Source organism: Phyllobates terribilis, unplaced genomic scaffold (assembly GCF_046119375.1).
Source record: "Phyllobates terribilis strain yellow unplaced genomic scaffold, ASM4611937v1 Scaffold_3__8_contigs__length_932513732, whole genome shotgun sequence".
NCBI classification, from domain to species: Eukaryota; Metazoa; Chordata; class Amphibia; order Anura; family Dendrobatidae; genus Phyllobates; species Phyllobates terribilis.
The window spans coordinates 688,270,922-688,295,203 of NW_027362763.1; the positions used below are offsets into that span (position 1 = coordinate 688,270,922).

The 24,282-nt window shown below is 47.5% G+C and overlaps 1 protein-coding gene across 1 annotated transcript in view; it reads right to left on the reverse strand.

The window, feature by feature from the left end:
- Positions 1 to 24,282, reverse strand: part of LOC141257390 (calpain-8-like) — a 97,475-nt gene that overhangs the window by 48,174 nt on the left and 25,019 nt on the right. The window contains exon 2 of the mRNA XM_073671887.1: positions 17,783 to 17,852. Within this exon, the coding sequence (XP_073527988.1) occupies positions 17,783 to 17,852 (70 nt within the window). The remainder of the gene's footprint in view (positions 1 to 17,782; positions 17,853 to 24,282) is intronic.

The window sequence follows — 24,282 nt, forward strand, 5'->3', positions numbered from 1 at the left end:
AAAAATCTCTATTATCCTGCTTTTTGCATTTTTTGCTGTAAAAAAAAAACTAATAGTGTCTCCCTGATTTTTCAGACACAAATATATCTGTTGAAAATAGTCTGGTGTAGGCCCGAGAAATACAAGTGTGGTTTTGCAGTTCCACGGTACAAACCTCTGTATTATCCACTTTTGGGCCATTTGTATCTAAAAAAAAAAGTTTGAGTGTGTCGCTCACTGTTCAGCCGCAAATATATATATATTTTAAAAAGCCTGGTATACACCAGTAAATTATAACTGTGGTTTTGCTGTTCCACAGTAAAAAATCTCTATTATCCTGCTTTTGGCATTTTTTGCCGTAAAAAATAAATAGTGTCTCCTTATTGTTCAGACACAAATATATCTGTTGAAAATAGTCTGGTGTAGGCTAGAGAAATACAAGTGTGGTTTTGCCGTTCCACGGTTCAAACCTCTGTATTATCCACTTTTGGGCCATTTGTATCTAAAAAAAACAGTTTGAGTGTGTCGCTCACTGTTCAGCCGCAAATATATATATATATTCAAAAAAGTCTGGTATACGCCAGTAAATTATAACTGTGGTTTTGCTGTTCCACGGTAAAACATCTCTATTATCCTGCTTTTAACATTTTTTGCCGTAAAAAATAAACAGTGTCTCCTAATTGTTCAGACACAAATATATCTGTTGAAAATAGTCTGGTGTAGGCCCGAGAAATACAAGTGTGGCTTTGCAGTTTCACGGTTCAAACCTCTGTATTATCCACTTTTGGGCCATTTGTATCTAAAAAAAACAGTTTGAGTGTGTCGCTCACTGTTCAGCTGCAAATATCTCTATTTAAAAAAGTGTGGTATACCCCAGTAAACAATAACTGTGATTTTGCCATCCCACGGTAAAAAATCTCTATTATTCAGGTTTTGGTAGTTTTTTCCGTAAAGAAAAACAGTAGTGTCTCCTGACTGTTGTGACACAAAAATATATCTGTTGAAAATAGTCTTGTGTAGGCCCAACATCCCAGTGCGGTTTCGCAGTTCCACGGGTCAAATCGCTGTACTATCCAGTTTTGGGCCTTTGGTATCTAAAAAAAAAAGCAGTTTGAGTGTGTCGCTCACTGTTCAGCCGCAAATATCTCTATTTAAAAAGTGTGGTATACCCCAGTAAACAATAACTGTGGTTTTGCCATCCCACGGTAAAAAATCTCTATTATTCAGCTTTTGGTAGTTTTTTCCGTAAAGAAAAACAGTAGTGTCTCCTGACTGTTGTGACACAAAAATATATCTGTTGAAAATAGTCTTGTGTAGGCCCAACATCCCAGTGTGGTTTCGCAGTTCCACGGGTCAAATCGCTGTACTATCCAGTTTTGGGCCTTTGGTATCTAAAAAAAAGCAGTTTGAGTGTGTCGCTCACTGTTCAGCCGCAAATATCTCTATTTAAAAAAGTGTGGTATACCCCAGTAAACAATAACTGTGGTTTTCCTCTTCCACGGTTCTAATCTACTCTTTATTACCCTTTTTCCATTGATAGTGCAAGTGTAAACTATTTTACTTCATTTACAATGGGCAAGGCGCGTGGCAAGGGACGTGGAAGTGGACGTTCTGGTGATGGTTCGTGCAGAGGACGGGGCCGTGGCCAAGGTGAAAATGTGCCACAACCAACAGCCACATCTTCCGCTCCCACTTCTTGACCAAATTACTAGGGAAGCACAGAACAACACCAGTATTGAGAACTGATCAGTGTGAACAGGTTATTAATTGGATAGCAGACAATACTTCCAGTTACCTGGGCACCACCACCTCCGGTCTGTCTTCCACACGGTCAACTCTTAGTAGCCGTGAGTCTCGACCGCATACTCCTCCTCACCCTGATGCTCCTTCCTCCCACCATGCCGAGTGTCGTCAGACAGCAAGTGATCCCACACTTGGACACTCTGAAGAGCTGTTCACTGGTCCATTTCCATATTTGGGCCCCTCGCCTGATACGCTTGAAGTGGTGGAAGAGGAGATCCTATGTTGCGATGCGCAAATATTTGAACAGCCACGGCCACAGGAAGTCGACGTTGGCAATCTGTCACAAGAGGTGGACGATGACGAGACACAATTGCCAGGAAGTGAGGAGGAGGATCGTGGTGCGCAAGAGGAAGAGGAGGAGGTGGTGGATGATCTAGTAACTGACCCAACGTGGAAGGAGGACATGCAGAGTGAGGCCAGCAGCACACAGGGGGAGGGAGGCAGAGTACCCCAACAGGCAGGAAGAAGCAGTGTGGTGGCCGCAGACAGAAGGCAGGCAACCGTTCCCCATAACACCAACACGAGGGACGTTGCCAGTACAAGCGGTAGGTCTTCCAGAGTCTGGAATTTTTTTAAAGGCTCTGCTGATAACCCCAAAAAGGCCATATGTTCCACCTGCCATGCCAGCATCAGCAGGGGTGACAAAACTACCAGCCTGACCACCACCAGCATGATCAGGCACATGGCAGCAAAGCACCCGACTTTGTGGGGCGAAACCCAGGGTCCACGACCAGTGTCAGCGGGTGTCACCACTGCTTCTTCCACTGTTGTGCGTGCAATAGAACCCCCTGTTGTGTGTGCAAGACAATCCCCTGTCCATACTGCATGTAAAGATGCCCCCTCCTCTCAGTCTTCACTTGTTATGGCAGTTTCTCAAGAAACAGCATCAACGTCCACGTCCACGTCCCACCGCAGCGTTCAATTGTCCATATCCCAGATCTTTGAACGAAAGCGGAAATTCGCAGCTAACGCCCCACAGGCCACAGTCCTAAATTCGCACATTTCACGACTGCTTGCATTGGAAATGCTGCCTTTTAGACTGGTGGAGACGGAATCCTTCCGCAATCTTATGGCGGTGGCCATCCCTCGGTACTCGGTCCCCAGCCGACACTATTTTGCCTGGTGTGCCATCCCCGCACTACACAAGCACGTGTCCCAAAGCATCTGCCGTGCCCTCAACAACGCAGTTACTGGGAGAGTCCACCTGACAACGGACACGTGGACAAGTGCTTGTGGCCAGGGACGGTACATCTCTCTGACGGCACACTGGGTAAACATAGTGGAAGCCGGGACCCAGTCGGACCTTGGGACGGAACACATCCTCCCCACACCGAGGATTGCGGGCCCTATGTCAGTCAGAGTTGCCCCCACAGTGTACAGCTCCTGCGCATCCTCCTCCTCCTCCTCCTCCTCATGTTCAGCCTCCATCTCAGATATCACCACATCAGTTACAAGCTGGAAGCATTGCAGTACTGCCTCCGCCAAGCGGCAACAGGCTGTGCTGAAACTCATAAGCTTAGGTGATAAACCTCACACTGCTTGTGAGTTGTGGACAGCTGTGAAAGAGCAGGCAGATCTGTGGCTGAGACCGCTGAACCTACATCCCGGCATGGTCGTGTGTGACAATGGCCATAACCTCGTGGCGGCTCTGAGGCGAGGTGAGATCACACACGTACCATGCCTGGCTCATGTGCTTAACCTCGTGGTTCAGCGGTTTCTTAAATCGTACCCCGAGTTGCCAGATCTGCTCGTGAAAGTACGCCGCCTGTCAGCTCATTTTCGCAAGTCGGCTACAGCTTCCGCCGCCCTTGCTGTGTTGCAGCAGCGTTTGCAGCTTCCGGCACACCGACTGGTGTGTGATGTCCCCACACGTTGGAACTCTACCCTCCACATGTTGCAAAGGATTTGTGAGCAGAAGAGAGCAGTTGTGGAGTACCAGCTGCAACAAGGCCGTCGATATTCAGGTCAGACTCCACACATAAGACCTCAGGAGTGGACCTGGATGTCTGACATATGTACCATCCTGACAAACTTTGAGGAGGCCACCAAGATGGTGAGTGGCGATGACGCCATCATTAGTGTCAGCATCCCACTTGTCTGTCTTTTGCAACGCTCTCTGCAGAGAATTAAAGAGGAGGCATTGCAGCCAGAGTATGATGAGATGGATCAAGAAGCCATAGCGGGCGATTACACACAGCCCAGCCTCATCTCATCCCAACGTGCATTGGGGGACAATGAGGGAGAGGAGGAGGAGGAGGAAGAACAGGAGCTGCTATCATGCGTTGTAGATGGTAGTACCTGTACAAGTGTCATACCGTCGGTTCAGCATGGGTGGCCTGAGGACAGGGGGGAGGAGGAAGAGGAGGAGGAGGAGGAAAGCATGGTCAGTCGTCATCTTGGTGAGGACACGGAAATCTTGCCCGTTACCAGTCTGGCACGCATGGCTGACTTTATGTTATGCTGCCTTAACCGTGACCCTCGCGTTGTCAAAATGTTGGGTGACAGTCATTACTGGTTGGTCACACTTGTAGACCCCCGCTACAAGGAGAACTTTCACTCTCTTATTCCTGAGGTGGAGAGGTCAACAAAAATGGGGCAATACCAGAAGGCCCTTGCTGCAGAACTCTTAAAAAAATTCCCATCTGAACACGCTAGCGGCAGAGGTCACAGTTCGTTGCCCAACCAGGCGAGAGAGATGCAACTCCAATCCAGCAGAGGCAGGGGAACACTGTCAACGTTCTGGGACAGTTTTCTGACACCCGCCCAGCTTACAGGCCCTGAGGCGCGGGGTACTCTCACAAGAAGTGGAAAGTTTTAAAAGATGGTGAGGGAGTACCTTGCCGATCGTACCAGCGTCCTCCGTGATTCCTCTGTGCCTTTTAATTATTGGGTATCCAAGCTGGACACTTGGAATGAACTCGCTCTGTACGCCTTGGAGGTCCTGGCCTGCCCTGCCGCTAGCGTGTTATCGGAGCGTGTTTTTAGTGCCGCTGGGGGAATTATAACTGATAAGCGCACTCGCCTGTCAACTGACAATGCTGACAAGCTGACCCTTATCAAAATGAACAAGGGCTGGATTGGGCCAGACTTCTCATCACCACCAAATGACAGCAGAGTAACATAAAGTCAAATCCACTGTGTTATTTCGGGAGGTGTATTCACATGCACCGCTTCACACCCACACATGGGTATACGCTTCCTCGTTTCGGCTGTTTAATCTTCTTCTCCTTATCCTCAGCCTTCACCACCACTATACCACCAGGGTGCCAGCATTGCAAGTTCCTCCGTCCTAATTTTTGGCAGCATTTGCTGGGAAAGCATAAGCAAATACCATGGGACACCCACTCCCCAATAATGGGACTTATGTTTGTAATATGCTGTACTGCATGGCTCTTGTAAGGGGCATTGCAAGTTGCTCCGTCCTAATTTTTGGCAGCTTTTGCTGGGAAAGCATAAGCAAATACCATGGGACACCCACTCCCCAATAATGGGACTTATGTTTGTAATATGCTGTACTGCATGGCTCTTGTAAGGGGCATTGCAAGTTGCTCCGTCCTAATTTTTGGCAGCTTTTGCTGGGAAAGCATAAGCAAATACTATGGGAGACCCACTCCCCAATAATGGGACTTATGTTTGTAATATGCTGTACTGCATGGCTCTTGTAAGGGGCATTGCAAGTTGCTCCGTCCTAATTTTTGGCAGCTTTTGCTGGGAAAGCATAAGCAAATACTATGGGAGACCCACTCCCCAATAATGGGACTTATGTTTGTAATATGCTGTACTGCATGGCTCTTGTAAGGGGCATTGCAAGTTGCTCCATCCTAATTTTTGGCAGCTTTTGCTTCCAAGGCATAAGCAAATACTATGGGAGACCCACTCCCCAATAATGGGACTTATGTTTGCAATATGCTGTACTGCATGGCTCTTGTAAGGGGCATTGCAAGTTGCTCCGTCCTAATTTTTGGCAGCTTTTGCTTGCAAGGCATAAGCAAATACTATGGGACACCCACTCCCCAATAATGGGACTTATGTTTGTAATATGCTGTACTGCATGGCTCTTGTAAGGGGCATTGCAAGTTGCTCCGTCCTAATTTTTGGCAGCTTTTGCTTGCAAGGCATAAGCAAATACTATGGGACACCCACTCCCCAATAATGGGACTTATGTTTGTAATATGCTGTACTGCACGGCTCTTGTCAGGGGCATTGCAAGTTGCTCCGTCCTAATTTTTGGCAGCTTTTGCTTGCAAGGCATAAGCAAATACTATGGGACACCCACTCCCCAATAATGGGACTTATGTTTGTAATATGCTGTACTGCATGGCTCTTGTAAGGGGCATTGCAAGTTGCTCCGTCCTAATTTTTGGCAGCTTTTGCTGGGAAAGCATAAGCAAATACTATGGGAGACCCACTCCCCAATAATGGGACTTATGTTTGTAATATGCTGTACTGCATGGCTCTTGTAAGGGGCATTGCAAGTTGCTCCGTCCTAATTTTTGGCAGCTTTTGCTGGGAAAGCATAAGCAAATACTATGGGAGACCCACTCCCCAATAATGGGACTTATGTTTGTAATATGCTGTACTGCATGGCTCTTGTAAGGGGCATTGCAAGTTGCTCCGTCCTAATTTTTGGCAGCTTTTGCTTGCAAGGCATAAGCAAATACTATGGGACACCCACTCCCCAATAATGGGACTTATGTTTGTAATATGCTGTACTGCATGGCTCTTGTAAGGGGCATTGCAAGTTGCTCCGTCCTAATTTTTGGCAGCTTTTGCTTGCAAGGCATAAGCAAATACTATGGGACACCCACTCCCCAATAATGGGACTTATGTTTGTAATATGCTGTACTGCATGTGACGCGCCCCCTGGGCCGTGTGTACACGTGTGTGGGATACCCGGTGCCGGGTCTCTGGGGTCTGTAGTCTCCGTGGCGGTGACCCGGTCCCGTGGCTCAGGCTGGTCAAACCAGTGGCAGTCTTTCTTAGGTTTTGAGGTTAATTGTCCAACTGCGCCACCCGTGGATTGCGGTCAGGGAGTACCATCGCTGCGAGGCAGACCGCTGAGGCTGGTGTTGTGTGCGCAGCATAGAATGGGATAACTCCCCTCGGGAGGAGTATAGCCTCAGGGCAGTGAGTGTGGATGATGGGGGTGATGGTGCACAAGCGCAGCAGGAACGACTCAGAGTCTTTGCAGTGCAGTTCAGGGTCTTTACTGATGATTATAAGGTAGACCCTCCCGGGAGTACTGGCTAGCATAAGAGGCCTGGTCAGTCTGTGAGCAAGCAGGAGTTCCCCTGGCCAGGTTGAGTTGTAGGCCTCCCCGTCTGTCTGCACTCTTCCTGGCTACCTTGCTGTAAGCGGGAAGAAGTAGCCCACGTCCCTGAGTGTACCGTGTAGTGCTCACCCGTATGGCTGGTGACTTGGGGCCTTCTGTTAGCCTCCGCTCCACGACGGCGGTGCTGGTCCCTTGCTTGTGACTGAGCCTCCAGGCTTCTATGGCCAGAGGACCTGAAATCCCCTGCCGGCTGGTTTCTGCTGCTGGATATATAAGTTCTCACAGCTTCGGACTCCTGTGTCCGGTTCCTATTGTCTTCTGCCAGGGCGAGCTCTGTTCAGCTTCCAGCCCCTTGTCTTTAGCTCCTAGCTCCTACAGAGCTCCTTGCTGTTACTTTCCCTTGCTCTCACTCTGACTCTGACTGTTCTCTGACTCACTCAACCCCGCCCCAGATCCAGTTTATAAGGGCAGAATTCTCCCCTCCCAGGACTGGGGCAGGAGGATGTTGCATGTTTAAGGGATCCTGACCAGGAAACCTCCCACTTGCTCTCCGACGTAATATCTCTATTACTGTGGTGACCAGACCCCTGGGGTGCCACACATGGCTCTTGTAAGAGGCATTGCAGTTCCTCATAATTTTTGGAAAGCCTTCCATTCACTGCTTAGGCCAACAGTGTACGGGAGACCCAGTTGCTATAAATCGAAAAAAAGGTTTAGTTAACGCCCTCTGACCTCCATGTCATTTCCAAGGGGCATTGGAGTGGCTCGAAATTTTTGGTAGGCATTGCACTCACTGTATGCCCTATAACTGTGTAGCCGAACCGCTCCTTTTGTTACAGAAACATATCCTACAAGACATATCTAGTTGACTGGCCTGATATTGATGTGAATGGTTCCTGTTCCTCCTGCTCTTTCTCCTTTGCCACCACCTTATCCATCATTTATCACCTGAAGCTTTGTTTTAACGGGAGTCATAGAACTGGGATAGTAGCAGGAAAACATCCAGCAATCCTCGGAGGAGGTAGGATATGCGCCAAAACGGGGACCACCTCAGGCCTAGCCGCTACTACATACATGCGCTTGCATTCCAAGAAAACAAAGCAGATGCTAACTTCTATCATCATCATCATGCTCCTCACCTAGGCACTCTCAACTCCCCTGATGGAGAAGCCAGGGCCCACCGGAGGAGTCTGGTTCTCTGGTGGGCTCGTCCAATGCTGCCCTAAAGCAGGCCAGGCTAAGAAAAGTGTGGGGGAAGGTGACAGGAGAAATCAGGGCGGCTGGGGACCGAGTATGGACACCTGGCCGCCACCTGGCGGCTGGGGACCGAGCGTGGACACCCGGCCGCCGGGCGGCTGGGGACAGAGTATGGATACCTCGCTGCCGAAGCGGCCATGAGGTAGTGGCCAGCTTCGGCCTCCTCCAAACTAAAAGGCCCCATTTCAAGTGAAAGCTAGCAGTATGGTATTGCAGCCTGCGGGTGGGTGGGTGGTTGGCTGCATATTTTCGCTTGCATTGCAAGGAATGGGGGAGGTACAATTGAACACTGCCCTGGGACAAGGACTTGCACGGGGATAGTTGCAAGTCTGCATCTTCTGATGCGGCAAGGATCACTTCTGATGGGCACACTTTTAGACAGTAACCTGGGGGTCAGAGATGCTTCCAGGGGTCTTCCCCATGCTGATCCCTTGTCTTTTCAGCACTGTATGCATGTGTCACACAGCACGTGGCCAGATAAGGTTGTAAAATGTTAAAATGACATTTCCCGGTGAACGCATTTGTCACGGTTGAAAGCAATACAAAAGTGCAAAAACGCATGAAAAATGCTACTTGTGAACATAGCCCAAGGTGTGGAGGAGTATTTTTGTTTTTGGTTATTTATTTTACCTTATACACAAGTTTTTACCCTGGAAAGGAAATTCCTTAACATATTTCACAGGAAAACCGTTTAAATTTCGTTTTTGAACGTTTTATTGTGAGCCCGCAAAAGTGGCTTAATACCTCTGACCACATTGTTGACAGCAGTGACCTGGGGGTCAGAAATGCTTCCAGGGGCGATCCCCATGCTGCCCCCATGTCTTTTGAGCACTGTCACTATCGTTTTGGGCACTTTTTAGGCTTTCTACAGACTGCCGGGGTTGCTGCCGCAAAAATGCTCGGGTCTCTCATAGACTAACATTGGGCTCGTTGCTCGGGTCGAGCACCCAAGTATCACGGTAAGCTCGGCCCGAGCTTCGAGCACCCGAGCATTTTAGTGATTGCTCAACACTATCAGTCGTCATCTTGGTGTGGACACGGAAGTCTTGCCCGTTACCAATCTGGCACCCATGGCTGACTTTATGTTACGCTGCCTTAACCGTGACCCTCGCATTGTCAAAATGTTGGGTGACAGTCAGGGCCGGCTCCAGGTTTTTCTGGGCCCCGGGCGAAAGAGTCTCAGTGGGCCCCTTTAACACATACCACGATTCATGATGCAGAGATACGGCAGAGAAATAAATAAATATATATATATATATATTAGTACAATGCAAAGATTTCACTTCTTACATTACATGAGTGATATCTATTGTAAATTCCACAATAGCTCAGAAACCGGTGAATCGCTCCACACAGAATACTGGCCCCCATATAAGGCTCCATACGGAATACTGGCCCCCATATAACGCTTCATACGGAATACTAGCCCCCATATAAGGCTCCATGCGGAATACTGACCCCCCTTATAAGGCTCCATACAGAATACTGGCCCCCATATAAGGCTCCATACGGAATACTGGCCCCCATATAAGACTCCATACGGAATACTGGCCCCCATATAAGGCTCCATACGGAATACTGGCCCCCATATAAGGCTCCATACAGAATACTGGCCCCCATATAATGCTCCATACAGGATACTGGTCCCCTTATAAAGCTCCATACAGGATACTGGCCCCCATATAACGCTCCATACAGGATACTGGTCCCCTTATAAAGCTCCATACAGGATACTGGCCCCCATATAACGCTCCATACAGGATACTGGTCCCCCTATAAAACTCCATACAGGATACCGGCCCCCATATAACGCTCCATACAGGATACTGGTCCCCCTATAAAACTCCATACAGGATACCGGCCCCCATATAACGCTCCATACAGGATACCGGTCCCCATATAATGCTGCATGCAGGCTGTTACCCCCCACATAATGCCCCATACAGGCTGTCCCCCCCTTATAATGCTCCATGCAGGCTGTTACCCCCCACATAATGCCCCATACAGGCTGTCCCCCCCTTATAATGCTCCATGCAGGCTGTTACCCCCCACATAATGCCCCATACAGCCCCCCCCCCTTTTAATGATCCATGCAGGCTGTTACCCCCCACATAATGCACTATGCAGGCTGTTCCCCACCTTATAATGCCCCATGGAGGATTCCCCCCCCTTCTCTTTATACTGCCCCATGCCTCCATACATTTAAAAAAAAAAAAAATCAAATACTCACCTCCCTTCTCCTCACCTGCTGCCTGCTGCCTGCTGCTCGGGTCCGAACTCCAGCGTTGTCGACGTTGTCCCGCTCAGCGCTCCCTGTGACGGCTCAGGGGAGGGCGCGGTGTAAAGACGTCACCGCGCCCTCTGACCTGAGACGTCACAGGGAGCGCAGAGCAGGAAGACAGCTGATCTGCGGAGGCACGGGGAGAGGTAAGTATCCGCCTGCCGGGACCCTGAGCAAGCGGCGGAGAAGGGCGGGCGCTGACACCGCTCTACTCCGCCCATAGCCCAGCGGGGTGCGCGACCGCCAGTGGGCCCCTCTGCCTGCTCAGGGCCCCGGCATTTGCCCGGGTGCGCCGGGTGCTGACGCCGGCCCTGGTGACAGTCATTACTGGTTGATGACACTTTTAGACCCCCTCTACAAGGAGAAGTTTCACTCTCTTATTCCTGAGTTGGAGAGGTCTACAAAAATGGGGCAGTACCAGAAGGCCCTTGCTGCAGAACTATTAAAAAAATTCCCATCTGAACACGGTAGCGGCAGAGGTCACAGTTCGCTGCCCAACTAAGGCATACAGGCGAGAGAGACGCAACTCCAATCCAGCAGAGGCAGGGGAACACTGTCAATGTTCTAGGACAGTTTTCTGAGACCTGCCCAGCTTACAGGCCCTGAGGCGCAGGGTACTGCGCCCGCCCTTCTCCGCCGCTTGCTCAGGGTCCAGATGACCCAGGAGGTCCCTTCCAACTCTACCATTCTATGATTCTACTCTCACAAGGAGTGGAAAGTTTCAAAAGATGGTGAGGGAGTACCAGCGTCCTCCGTGATTCCTCTGTGCCTTTTAATTATTGGGTATCCAAGCTGGACACTTGGAATGAACTCACTCTTTATGCCTTGGAGGTCCTGGCCTGCCCTGCCACTAGCGTGTTATTGGAGCGTGTTTTTAGTGCCGCTGGGGGAATTATAACTGATAAGCGCACTCGCCTGTCAACTGACAATGCTGACAAGCTGACCCTTATCAAAATGAACAAGGGCTGGATTGGGCCAGACTTCTCATCACCACCAAATGACAGCAGAGTAACATAAAGTCAAATCCACTGTGTTATTTCGGGAGGTGTATTCCCATGCATCGCTTCACACCCACACATGGGTATACGCTTCCTCATTTCGGCTGTTTTTTGCTCTTCTCCTTATCCTCAGCCTCCACGACCACTATACCACCAGGGTGATCGTGGTCCATGTTGTCAGCATTGCAAGTTCCTCTGTCCTAATTTTTGGCAGCTTTTGCTTGGAAGGCATAGGCAAAGACTATGGGAGACACACTCCCCAATAATGGGAATAATGTTTTTAATATGCTGTACTGAATGGCTCTTGTAAGGGGCATTAAAATCGTCTTGTTAAGCTACTGTGACCTCCACGTCTCTTCCAAGGGTCGTTAATATTGTCTTTTTATTCCACTGCAACCTCCACCACTCTTCCAAGGGGCATTAAAAGCGTCTTGTTAAGCTACTGTGACCTCCACGTCTCTTCCACAGGGCGTAGATATTGTCTTTTTATTCCACTGTAACCTCCACCACTCTTCCAAGGGGCATTGATATTGTCTTTTTATTCCACTGCGACCTCCACCACTCTTCCAAGGGGCATTAAAACCGTCTTGTTAAGCTACTGTGACCTCCACGTCTCTGCCACGGGGCATTGATATTGTCTTTTTATTCCACTGTAACCTCCACCACTCTTCCAAGGGGCATTAAAACTGTCTTGTTAAACCATTCTGAACTCCACGTCTCTTCTAAGGGGCATTAAAACCGTCTTGTTAAACCACTCTGAACACCACAGCTCTTCCAAGGGGCATTGACATGTTGTTTTTAATTACCTGTAACCTCCACGACTCTTGCAAAGGGCATTGCATTTCCTCCTAATTTTTGTCAGCTTTTGCTTTTCAATGCATAGGCGAACACTAAGGGAGACCCACTCCCCAATAATGGGTAGAAGGTTTTTAATACGCTGTAATCCACGTCTGTTTCAAGGGGCATTGCAGTGCCTAATAATTTTTGGAAAGCCTTCCATTCCCTGCTTAGGCCAACAATGTACAGGAGACCCAGTTGCTATAAATGGAAAAAACGGTTTAGTTAAGGCCCTCTGACCTCCATGTCACTTCCAAGGGGCATTGGAGTGGCTCGAAATTTTTGGTAGGCATTGCATTCACTGTATGCCTTATAACTGTGTAGCTGAACAACTCCTTTTGGTACAGAAACATATCCTACAAGATATGTGTGGTTGGCTGGCCTGACATTGATGTGAATGGTCCCTGTTCATCCTGCTCTTTCTCCTTTGCCACCACCTCATCCATCATTCATCACCTGAAGCTTTGTTTTAACGGGAGTCATAGAACTGGGATAGTAGCAGGAAAACATCCAGCAATCCTCGAAGGAGGTAGAATATGCGCCAAAACGCTGACCACCTCAGGCCTAGCTGCTACTACATACATGCGCTTGCATTCCAAGGAACAGAAAGCTAAGGAGGTGGATGGCCTCATGATCATGAATAATTTACTCGTTGTGTAGGAGGCCGACCACTGCTGCTGTCTACCTTCTGAACTTTGTGTTGAAGCCTGATTAACCCAGGACCCGCAATCCTCTATGTCTGGAGGACGTGTTGCATCCCAGTGTCCAACTGTGTCCCGGCTTCCACAATATTAACCCAGTGTGAAGGCGTCAGTGAGTTGGACCATTCCCGGCCACATTCACTTGTCCACGTGTTTGTGGTTAGGCTGTCCTTCCCACTAAATGCACTGGGGAGGGCACAGGTAATGTTTTGGTATGCGCGCATGTGTATAAGGCGCACCGGGACAAATAGGGGCGGCTGGGGACCGTTTATGGACACCCGGCCACCCCCAAGCGGCTGGGGACTGTGTGTGGGCACCCGGCCGCGGGGCGGCTGGGGACTGAGTATGGACACCCGGCCGCCCCCTGGCGGCTGGGGACCAAGCGTGGACACACGGCCGCTGGGCGGCTGGGGACTGAGTATGAATACCAGGCTACCGACGCAGCCATGACATGGTGGCCAGATTCCACCTCCACATGCCTAAAAGGCCCAATTTCAAGTGCAAGCAAGCTAGCAGTATGGTATTGCAGCCTGGGGGTGGGTGGGTGGCAGGCTGCATACTTGCGCTTGTATTGCAAGTTATGGGGGAGGTACAATTGAACACTGCCCTGGGACAAGGACTTGCACGGGGATAGTTGCAAGTCTGCATCTTCTGATGCGGCAAGGATCACTTCTGATGGGCACACTTTTAGGCAGTGACCTGGGTGTCAGAGATGCTTCCAGGGGTCTTCCCCATGCTGTTCCCATGTCTTTTTAGCACTGTATGCATGTGTCACACAGCACATGGCCAGATAAGGTTGTAAAATGTTAAAATGACATTTCCCGGTGAATGCATTTGTCACGGTTGAAAGCAATACAAACATGCAAAAACGCATAAAAAATGCTACTTGTGAACATAGCCCAAGGTGTGGAGGAGTATTTTTGTTTTTGGTTATTTATTTTACCTTATACACAAGTCTTTACCCTGGAAAGGATGTTCCTTAACCCCTTTCCAACCTGGTCAGTAATAGTACGCACCAGGTCGGGAAGGCCGGTTCAGCGGGGGCTCCGGCGGTGAGCCCGCACTGAAGCGAGCACATGTCAGCTGATTATTGGAATCGCAATCCACCCGCGGCTGTTAACATGTTAAATCTCTGACAGTGGCATTTAACTCGCGCTTCCGGGAGTCCTAAGCCCCGCCCATCAGTGACCCCGTCACGTGATCGCGGGTCACCAATGGGTGGGCATGACAACTCAGGGTCTGCAGCAGACGCCTGTGGTTGTCATGTCTCAATTGCTATGAGCGCCACCTAGTGGTCAGCGCTCATAGCAAGTGAGCATTTCTCCTGCATACAAGTGATCTGCTCATCGCTTGTATGCAGTAGAAGCAATCAGACAACTGCTGCTTCTAGTCTCCTCTGGAGACTATAGAAGCAAGCAGAAAGTGTAAAAAAAAAGTTTTTAAAAAAAATAAAAAATATATAAAAGTTTAAGTCACACCCCTTTCGCCCCATTCAAAATAAAATATATAAATATATATATAAAAAAAAAACACATACACATATTTGGTACCGCCGCGTTCAGAATCGCCTGATCTATCAATATAAAAGAAGAATTAATACAATCAGTAAACGGCGTAACGAGAAAAAATTTTTAAATGCCAGAATTAATTTTTTTTGGTCGCTGCAATAAAATGCAATAACGGGCGATCAAAACATCGGATCTACCCCAAAATGGTATCAATAAAAACGTCAGCCCGGCACGCAAAAAATAAGCCCTCACCTGGCCCCAGATCCCGAAAAATGGAGAAGCTAAGGGTCTCGGAAAATGGCGTCATTTTTTTTTGTTTTTTTAGCAAGCTTTGGATTTTTTTTTCACCACTTAAATAAAAAAGAACCTATACATGTTTGGTGTCTATGAACTCGTAACGACCTGGAAAATAATGATGGCAGGTCAGTTTTAGCAATCTGTGAATGTGGTAAAAAAAGGACCCAAATAACAACTGTGGAATTGCATTTTTTTGCAGTTTCACTGCACTTGGAATTTTTTTCCCATTTTCCAGCACACGATGTGGTGATGGTGTTTAAAAGTACAACTCGTCCCGCAAAAAATAAGCCCTCACATGGCCATATTGAACGAAAATTAAAAAAGTTCTGGCTCTGGGAAGAAGGGGAGCAAAAAAGGAAAACACAAAAACAGAAAGACCCATGGTCGTTAAGGGGTTAACATATTTCACAGGAAAGCACTTTCACTTTCGGTTTTGAACGTTTTATTGTGAGCCTGTAAAAGTGGCTTAATACCTCTGACCACGTTGTTGACAGCAGTGACCTGGGGGTCAGAAATGCTTCCTGGGGCGATCCCCATGCTGTCCCCATGTCATTTGAGCACTGTCACTATCGTTTTGGGCACTTTTTAGGCTTTCTACAGACTGCCGGGGGAGCCGCCGCAAAAATGTTCGGGTCTCCCATAGACTAACATTGGGCTCGTTGCTCGGGTCGAGCACCCGAGTATCACAGTGAGCTCGGCCCGAGCTTCGAGCACCCGAGCATTTTAGTGCTCCCTCAACACTATTCGTGACGCCACCTGTGGAATGCGACAAAGGGGGTGCCGCCGCTGCGGAGCAGTCCTCTAGAGCTGGTGTTACGGCAGCAGGGATGGTGTGGCTCTCCACAGGTAGAGCTAGCTCCAGGGCAGTGTAGGATGTGGAAGTTGCGCTGGGCGTTGTAGTGCAGTGAGGGAAAGGTGGCGCAGATAAAGAATGGACGGAGGCAGTGCGGTGCAGTCATCCGAGTCTTTACTCACAGTTCTTATGACAGTTCCACTGGTGCACTATACAGTTGTCGGCCTCCCACGTCGCGCTGCGTTCACCAGGCAGGGGTTCAGCACTTCCTCAGGCAGATTAGGAGTACCGGACAGAACCCCACTTTCTTGTGTTCCTAGCTAGACCGACTTCACGCTGGGTCTTTCTCCCTCCTGCCCTGCGCTGCCCACTCTCAATCCCGCTCGGGTGCTCTGAAGTCCCTCCTGTGCGTCGGAGTTCCCGGACCTGCTTGACCCTCACGGGGATTAGAATGCGGCTTCGGCAACTGACTATATAAGCCAGAAGCCTCCGGTTTTCCCAGCCGAGACCTGGAGTAACACGACTGGACCAGGGGCCGGTCCCCTTCTTGTGGCCTACGATCCCTCTGTCTTCTGACAGATGCGGAGCGTACGGGTGCTGTCCTGCACTCGCCGTACCCCCTAGGATCCCTTCTTAGAACGGAGCCTACTCCTCTGCTCCCCAACTGGGCCTCTAGGACTGGGCCCTACTTGTGGAGCAGAGCTCCTAAAGAGCCTCTGCTGCCTGACTGTTCTCCACTGACTCCTCTACAGAACTCTCCTGCCACCCTAAAATGGCTCCCCTTTATATATACCTACTACTATAGTGCTCCCTTAAACTACTTCCTCCACCCACACCCACTACTGGTTCCCCCTATCTCTGGGTTCCCCCCACTCCAGACAGGGACAGGGCTCAGCAGGAAAACACATTGCATCTTGCCCTTCCTGCCGGCCTGGAGCAGTGTAGTGTTGGATGCAGGTGTTGGGGTTCCAGGCAGCACTCCCTCCATACCTGAGAGAAGGGGATACCACACCTCTGGGTGAGGTGCAGTAACTTTGTGGCGACTGAACCCTCAGGGGTGCCACAATAGCGACATGGGGGTGCAGAGGTAACAATCACAGCCGGGCACTGATGCTTGATTTGGCACAAAAGGTCCATATAAATCTGGTCAAGTACATGAGACAGCTATCTTATCCGACTCTCCCATAAACATGAATTCTTCACTAGTTCGAACATTCTTACATTTTTAACGGGGAGAGAGGAAAAAGCTGCAGCCATATAGCTCTGACAGCTGCCTATCTCCCCTAAAAACTGTCCGATCCTTCTCTCCCTGACATCACACCAGGCAGACGACCCCCATACACAGCAGATGATCGGCCGGTCTTGCCACCTTTTATGTGACTGTTTATGGGGGCCATTACGCCAGGCCAGATCTCATCTTACATTTGGCCATAGACATGTAATAGCCGCTTTGTAGTGGATATAATGTCACATGAGAGGTCACTCTGCTGTCAGAAAGCCGCAACAATATGTATCATATGATGGAAGCATTAGCATTTTACTGCCCATATTGTTGGATACTCCAATTATTGGGCCTTGGAAACGCAGTGTGAGGACTGTAGTGTTCATAGGAGCAATCTAAGGTACAGTTTTATTCCTTTTGAAGAGGAGATGGAAAAAAACATGATTCTACTGTTATACGGAAGATGTTGCCAAGGAATTACAAGAACATTCAAAATGAATTCCCTGAAGGTTCCGAGGGGGCGGAGCATGACACAGATTCTCATTGTTGCTCCGCTCAAACATTACAGTTTTGCCTGGAATGTTCTTCTCATTGACTTTCAATGAAATAGTCCTGATTAGGAAATGAGAAAGTTAGAATGTTTAACCCCATTGGGCACACGGAAGGACTGATGAGCGGGGAACATCTTTGTGAAGTGGTGATGAATATATTAGTGATAAATTAGCAGCGGATGATAAATACAATATATGAACAGTTATTTAATTAGGAAACTTAGATAAAATACAAAAGGATTCATAATTTATCAGACGTATCTATTATACTGTATATACTTGCCAAGAGCTCCTTGACGGATGTCTCCACGTGTTGCTCCATCTACAATGAAGTGGGGGTTCTCACATATTTCCTATAAAATTATTAAAAAAAAACTGTTCTGTAAGTATAAAAACATAATAATCACTATAATAATCACATACAGTACAAAAAAGACACAAACAATCCAGAACTAATAAGCCCCCCCAATAAATACAAAATGATAACTACTCTGCTGCTCACCATTATTAGCACCCCTTCATTTTTTTCATAGACTGTACAATATCTTCAGAAATAACTGGAAATGTACCAAAGTTATATCCTCAGGATTTTTTAATTAGTGGACCAAAGTAATACAATAATAAAACATTGAAATAGCAACATGGAAGTTGAAAAACAAAGAAGAAACAGAATAAACAGCACGTGCAGCAATAAAGGCACCCCTAATTAATAATTGGTTGCACACGCTTTGGCATTGCTGACAGCCTCCAAATGTTTCTTGTAGCCATCTACAGTTGTGCTCAAAAGTTTACATACCCCGGCAGAATTTTTCCTTTTTTGGCCTTGTTTCAGAGAATAAGAATGTTAACAAAAAACTTTTTCTCCACTCATGGTTATTGGTTGGGTGAAGCCATTTATTGTCAAACTACTGTTTTTTCTCTTTTTAAATCTTAATGACAACCAAAACCATTCAAATGACCCTGATCAAAAGTTCACATACCCCAGTTCTTAATACCAATTTTTGCCCCCTCTAACATCAATGACAGCTTGAAGTCTGTTGTGGTAGTTGTGGATGAGGCTCTTTAATTTCTCAGATGGTAAAGTTGCCCATTCTTCTTGGCAAAAAGCTTCCAGTTCCTGTAAATTCCTGGGCTGTCTAGCATGAACTGCGCGCTTGAGATGTCCCCAGAGTGGCTCAATGATATTGAGGTCAGGAGACTGAGATGGCCACTCCAGAACCTTCACTTTTTTCTGCTGTAGCCAATGACAGGTCGACTTGGCCTTGTGTTTTGGATCGTTGTCATGTTTGAACGTCCAAGTATGTCCCATGCGCAGCTTCCGAGTTGATGAGTGCAAATTTGCCTCTAGTATTTGCTGATAACGTGCTGCATTCATCTTTCCTTCAACTTTTACCAAGTTTCCTGTGCCTTTGTAGCTCACACATCCCCAAAACATTAGCGAACCACCTCCGTGCTTTACTGTAGGAATGGTGTTCCTTTCATCATAGGCCTTGTTGACCTCTCATCAAATGAAATGTTTATGGTTGTGGCCAAAAAGTTCAATTTTGGTCTCATCACTCCAAATTACCTTGTTCCACAAGTTTAGAGACTTGTCTCTGTGCTGTTTGGCGTATTTTAGGCGAGATACCTTGTGGCATTTGCGCAGTAATGGCTTTCTTCTGGTGACTAGACAATGCAGCCCATTTTTCTTCAAGTGCCTCTTTATTGTGCATCTTGAAACAGCCACACCGCCAGTTTTCAGAGAATCCTGAATTTCAGCTGATGTTATTTGTGGGTTTTTCTTTGCATCCCAAACAATTTTCCTGGCAGTTGTGGCCGAAATTTTTGTTGGTCTACCTGACCGTGGTTTGGTTTTTACAGAGCCCCTGATTTTCCATTTGTTAATCACAGTTTGAACTCTGCTGACTGGCATTATCAATTCCTTGGATATTTTTTTGTATCCCTTTCCTGTGTTATACAGTTCAACTACCTTTTCCCATAGATCCATTGACAATTATTTTGCTTTCCCTATGAATCACAATCCAGAAACGTCAGTGGTTGGATGAAAGATGCAAGAGTCTGTCTGGATCCCAGAAACTCATTCAGCTTTTATGCACACATACTTATTACAAGAAAACAGGTCAAAGGTGAGGATGTTACCTTTAGTAGCCATTCAAACCCATTTGTGTCAAATTGTGTGCATGTTATCAGGCCAAAATCACCAGGGTATGTGAACTTTTGATCAGGGTGATTTGGATGTTTTTGGTTGTCATTAAGATTAAAAAAGACAAAACACAGTAGATTGACAATAAATTGCTTCACCCAACCAATAACCATGAGTGGAGAAAAAGTTTTTTTGTTATCATTCATATTCTCTGAAACAAGGCCAAGAAAGGAAAAATTCTGCTGAGGTATGTAAACTTTTGAGCACAACTGTGTAAGCTTCTTGCACTTCTAAGCTGGAATTTATGTAATAGTGGGGAAGGACGTAGCCTTCCTTTGGCACTGAAGTAGTTAAAGAAAGTGTTCCCGTAGTTAAACCTCTCTGGATTGTCAGAAGGCCAAGCTAAGGGGTTAGCTTCAGTGGTCCAGTCAGTAGAGTAGAGGGGGAACTTAATGCCCTGATCAAGCCTTGAGTGTTTGTAGAGCTTGTTCCTGGCATAATTCCTTGTGGGCTGAAGTTCTTGTAACCAGCCACAAGATGCCACTGTCCCGGGTGCAGATGTCAGGTTGAGTCTGCCAGCAGTGTTACAGACAGTGATGGGGTTCATGCTGTGTGATGACAGCCCACAGAGGGTGGGCACATTAGGAAAATCTCTGCTTAGTTTACAGAAGCAGGAAGTGATGAGCAGTAAGAGTTAGAACAGTGAACCATACGGGCAGCCTGACTATATGGTGGCTGCTAGGGTAGACGGGAGCTCCATACCCTCAGACAGAGGGACCACCAGTGTAAAAGTCTCCCTACGCAAGAGTCCTGTTGGCCGGCCGGAGAAACTCAACGGAGGTATTGAGGACCCGGGGCACTTCTAGTCTGCAGGTAGCAGAGGAAGATAAATAGGACTCCAGGCTAAGACGTGGGGGAGATATCGGATCCGGAACACTGTATTGCAGAAGAGTCTCTTGGGCTAGAGATTAGAGTCACAGAGATGCTTCACTTAAAGAGGGAACCAGGGCTGAAGATGTTGCCTGCGCCTGTGAGGGAGATAATAACCCGTCGGGCCTTATCCATTATATCTGCCTGTAAATATTGTACATACTCTTCTTCCCCAAGTAAAGTCCAAGTTATGGTTAAGAACCTCGTGTCCTCTGAATTTATTGCTGCCCTGGTCCCAGAAGAGAAATGCCTGGAGACAGCCGCGATCGGATGGTTTGAAGTAAGTGGAGAACACCACATACACAGCCCCACATCAGAGAGAGGACACGTATTGTCTGTAGGGTGTCAGAGCGAGCCGGGGCTACAGCTCGCCCACGACTACCTCGCTGAGGCACCTTACATTTGGCATAGTCGGCAGGATGCGAGCTCCTCGCATGAAGAAAAAAGGGAAGAGCTGACGCAGAACACTGAGGAGAAAGTGTTGGAAGACATGTGGCCCAAGATGGCGGCCCGAAGCATGGATTCCAAGATGGTGACAGTGGCGGTAAAGTCTAGGAGAAGAACCGCCTATTGTGGGAGTGGACGGCGCCGGAGAGCGCGAAAAGATGTCCAGCCCCTACGAGTTCCGGCCCAGAGGAGGATGGGCCCAGCGGTGAAGATTCGTCCCAGGATGGGAGGTACGGTGAAGAAGAGGGCGCGGCGCAGAGTGAAGTCTGGTCCAGTGAGTATCAGTGCGCCAAGGAAGGAGGCGCGGCTGAAGGCGGAGCCGCTGAGAGTGATGTGTGACGCGGCGGTCATTTCAGAAACTCGGCCTAGGAAGAGGCAGAGCCAGACGTGCAGGAAGCACGTAGTCAGAGAACGACCGGCGCCATTTTCGCCCCAGCACATGAGAGGTAAGTAGCTGGGGAAGATATCAGTTGTGATGACACACCGTGATCACGAAGCAAGAGCCCAGTCTGTATTGAGAATGTGCATTGGCGGTGATGATGAAGAGATGGAAGACATGAGCGGTGAGAGTCAATATGGGGATCCGTATGCAGTGGACGAGTACTGGCGGGGACTTGGAGTCTTTTGTCTGCCCTGGGGACCTGATCACCGCGATCAAGTAGTTCCAGAGATACTACCATCCCCAGTTATTGTGGCTCAGCCTGAAGGGAGGGACTCAGTGTACACCGCTCCGGGGACTGGAGAGTCTGTGACCGCTCTAGAATACCAAGAAGAGGAGGAGCCCACTGCAGAAGTTATGCAAGCCTCAGCTCCATCCCGTTCAGTAAGGCCGGACGCAGGCCAGCAACTATTGCATGCTGCTCAGTTGCCAACCCAAAGAAGCTGCGGAGAATTCCTCAGAAGCATAGAAAAAACAAAAAAGCATACAAAAAACTGTGTCACTTGATTCATTTTTTTCAGGGGATATTCCATATTACGTACTTAAATTTCATGGGTGCCAATAATGATGAGCAGGTCTGTAATTAATTAGTATAAATTTTATTACCTAATTTTTATTACCTAATAGCTAAAATAAAACATTTTTTCATGCAAATTATGTACAGGCATACAAAGCATGTTTTTTAAAATGCAAATATAAGGTGAATACACATTCACTTGAAAATTATTGCAGTGCAGGTAGCTGCTGGGTGCCTGCACTGCGATACATGTCACCAATCAGAGGTCGACGACGGACGTGCAAGTCGGTGTGCAAGTCACGGGTAGCGACGTCATGCACTACCCGTTGTTTGCATGCTGAAGTCAGCTGCTAGCTTTTGCATCGGCCATGGAAGAGGACCCAAAATGTCGTGGAAGTGGGGGAAGGTGAGTAGAATCCTTTATAATTTTATAATTGTTGAAGAGGAGCTGCCAAACAGGGATATTATTACGGGAAAAAGCCCAGGATGAGGGACATTATACCAGGATGGGGGGCATATATTATTAGAAGAAGCCCAGGATGGGGGACATTATACCAGGATGGGGGCATATATTACTAGAAGAAGACCAGGATGGGGGACATTACACCAGGATGGGGGTCATATATTACTAGAAGAAGCCCAGGATGGGGAACATTATACCTGGATGGGGAGCATATATTACTGGAAGAATCCCAGGATGGGAGACATTATACCAGGAAGGGGGTCATATATTACTGGAAGAAGCCCAGGATGGGGGACATTATACCAGGATGGGTGTCAAATATTACTAGAAGAAGCCCCTGGATGGGGGACATTATACTAGGATGGGGGTCATATATTATTAGAAGAAGCCCAGGATAGGGGACGTTATACCAAGATGGGGGCATATATTACTAGAAGAAGCCCCTGGATGGGGGACATTATACCAGGATGGGCGTCATATATTACTAGAAGAAACCCAGGATGGGGGACATTATACCAGGATGGGGAGCATATATTACTGGAAGAAGCCCAGGATGGGAGACATTATACCAGGAAGGGGGTCATATATTACTGGAAGAGGGGCATTACAGCTCTTTTGAAAACTTTGGTTCTCTGGAACAATTCATGCCAAGATGTCCAGGTCCAATGTAAGGGAGGCAACGAAAGCCAGGAGACAGCAGTCCCTTTTATAGTGCAGACATTTTCTTCAGCTCACTGATTGTATAATATGAATTATCACTTTGTTATTGGCATCTAATGAAGACATACATGTAAATGGACTCCTCCTTCATCTCCAATGGACTCCTTAATCTTCCCCGGTCATTGTTATATACATTTGTGATTGAGGATAATGTTACATTTGCATGCAGCTGAAAAGTGGGGCTCTGGAGTTGGTTACTGGTGGGCCTTTGGCACCTCAGAGCAACACTGGGTGCGTTAGTTGAATCTTTATGCTGTCGATTGAAAGTGTGAATACTACTTCTGAGAAAAACATTTTTTCCTCACTTCCAGGCATGCTTGAAATCTCAAAATGTTGATTTAGATATTCACAACAGTCACCTAATATTTGCATTTACACAGCTTGCTTTGTATGCCTGTACATCATTTGCTTGAAAAATATTGTTTGCATAGTTGGTGACTCTTTCAGCTATTAGCTGCTCAAACACTAAAGTCGGCTATTTTGTTAATCTCTATATGCAGCTAGTTTATGATATGCAAAATATTATATTTCTGCAATCATTTTTGTTTTCTCACTGGCCAATGACCAGCTAATGTTTTTATGTTTCATTTTTATGCATGGACATTATTATTGGTGTTCTTATTAGTTCTGGATTGTTTGTGTCCTTCTTTCTACTAATATTTTGTATATCAGAAAAGGACCCAAATAATTTACTATTTTAGATATTTTGGAGTACTCATTTTTTTCCCTGTTTTTTTTTTCTGGATTGTTTGTATAATCACTTATTGGGCTGAACAAAATGAGACCCCTTACCTGTAGGATATCGAGGGGGGAATCTACAGTATATCATATTATAGGGATGATCCGATTCTGCTCCTCTGCATCGGCAGGTGAGCAGTGCAGATAATGTCACCTCTATAGATAATGAATAGGACAGGTGCATGACACCTGCTGCTTCACACGCAACCCAGCAGATATTAATAGACGTCACACTACCAGCCCTGCTTACCTTCCAACGAGAGAAAGGGAAGAAGGAAGTGAGGGAGGAAAGAGGAGAGGAAGGAAGAGAAGAAGGGAGGAAGGAGAGAGAAGGGAGAAAGAAAGAAGGAATGGGGGAGAATGGAAGGAACGAAGGGAGGAAAAAT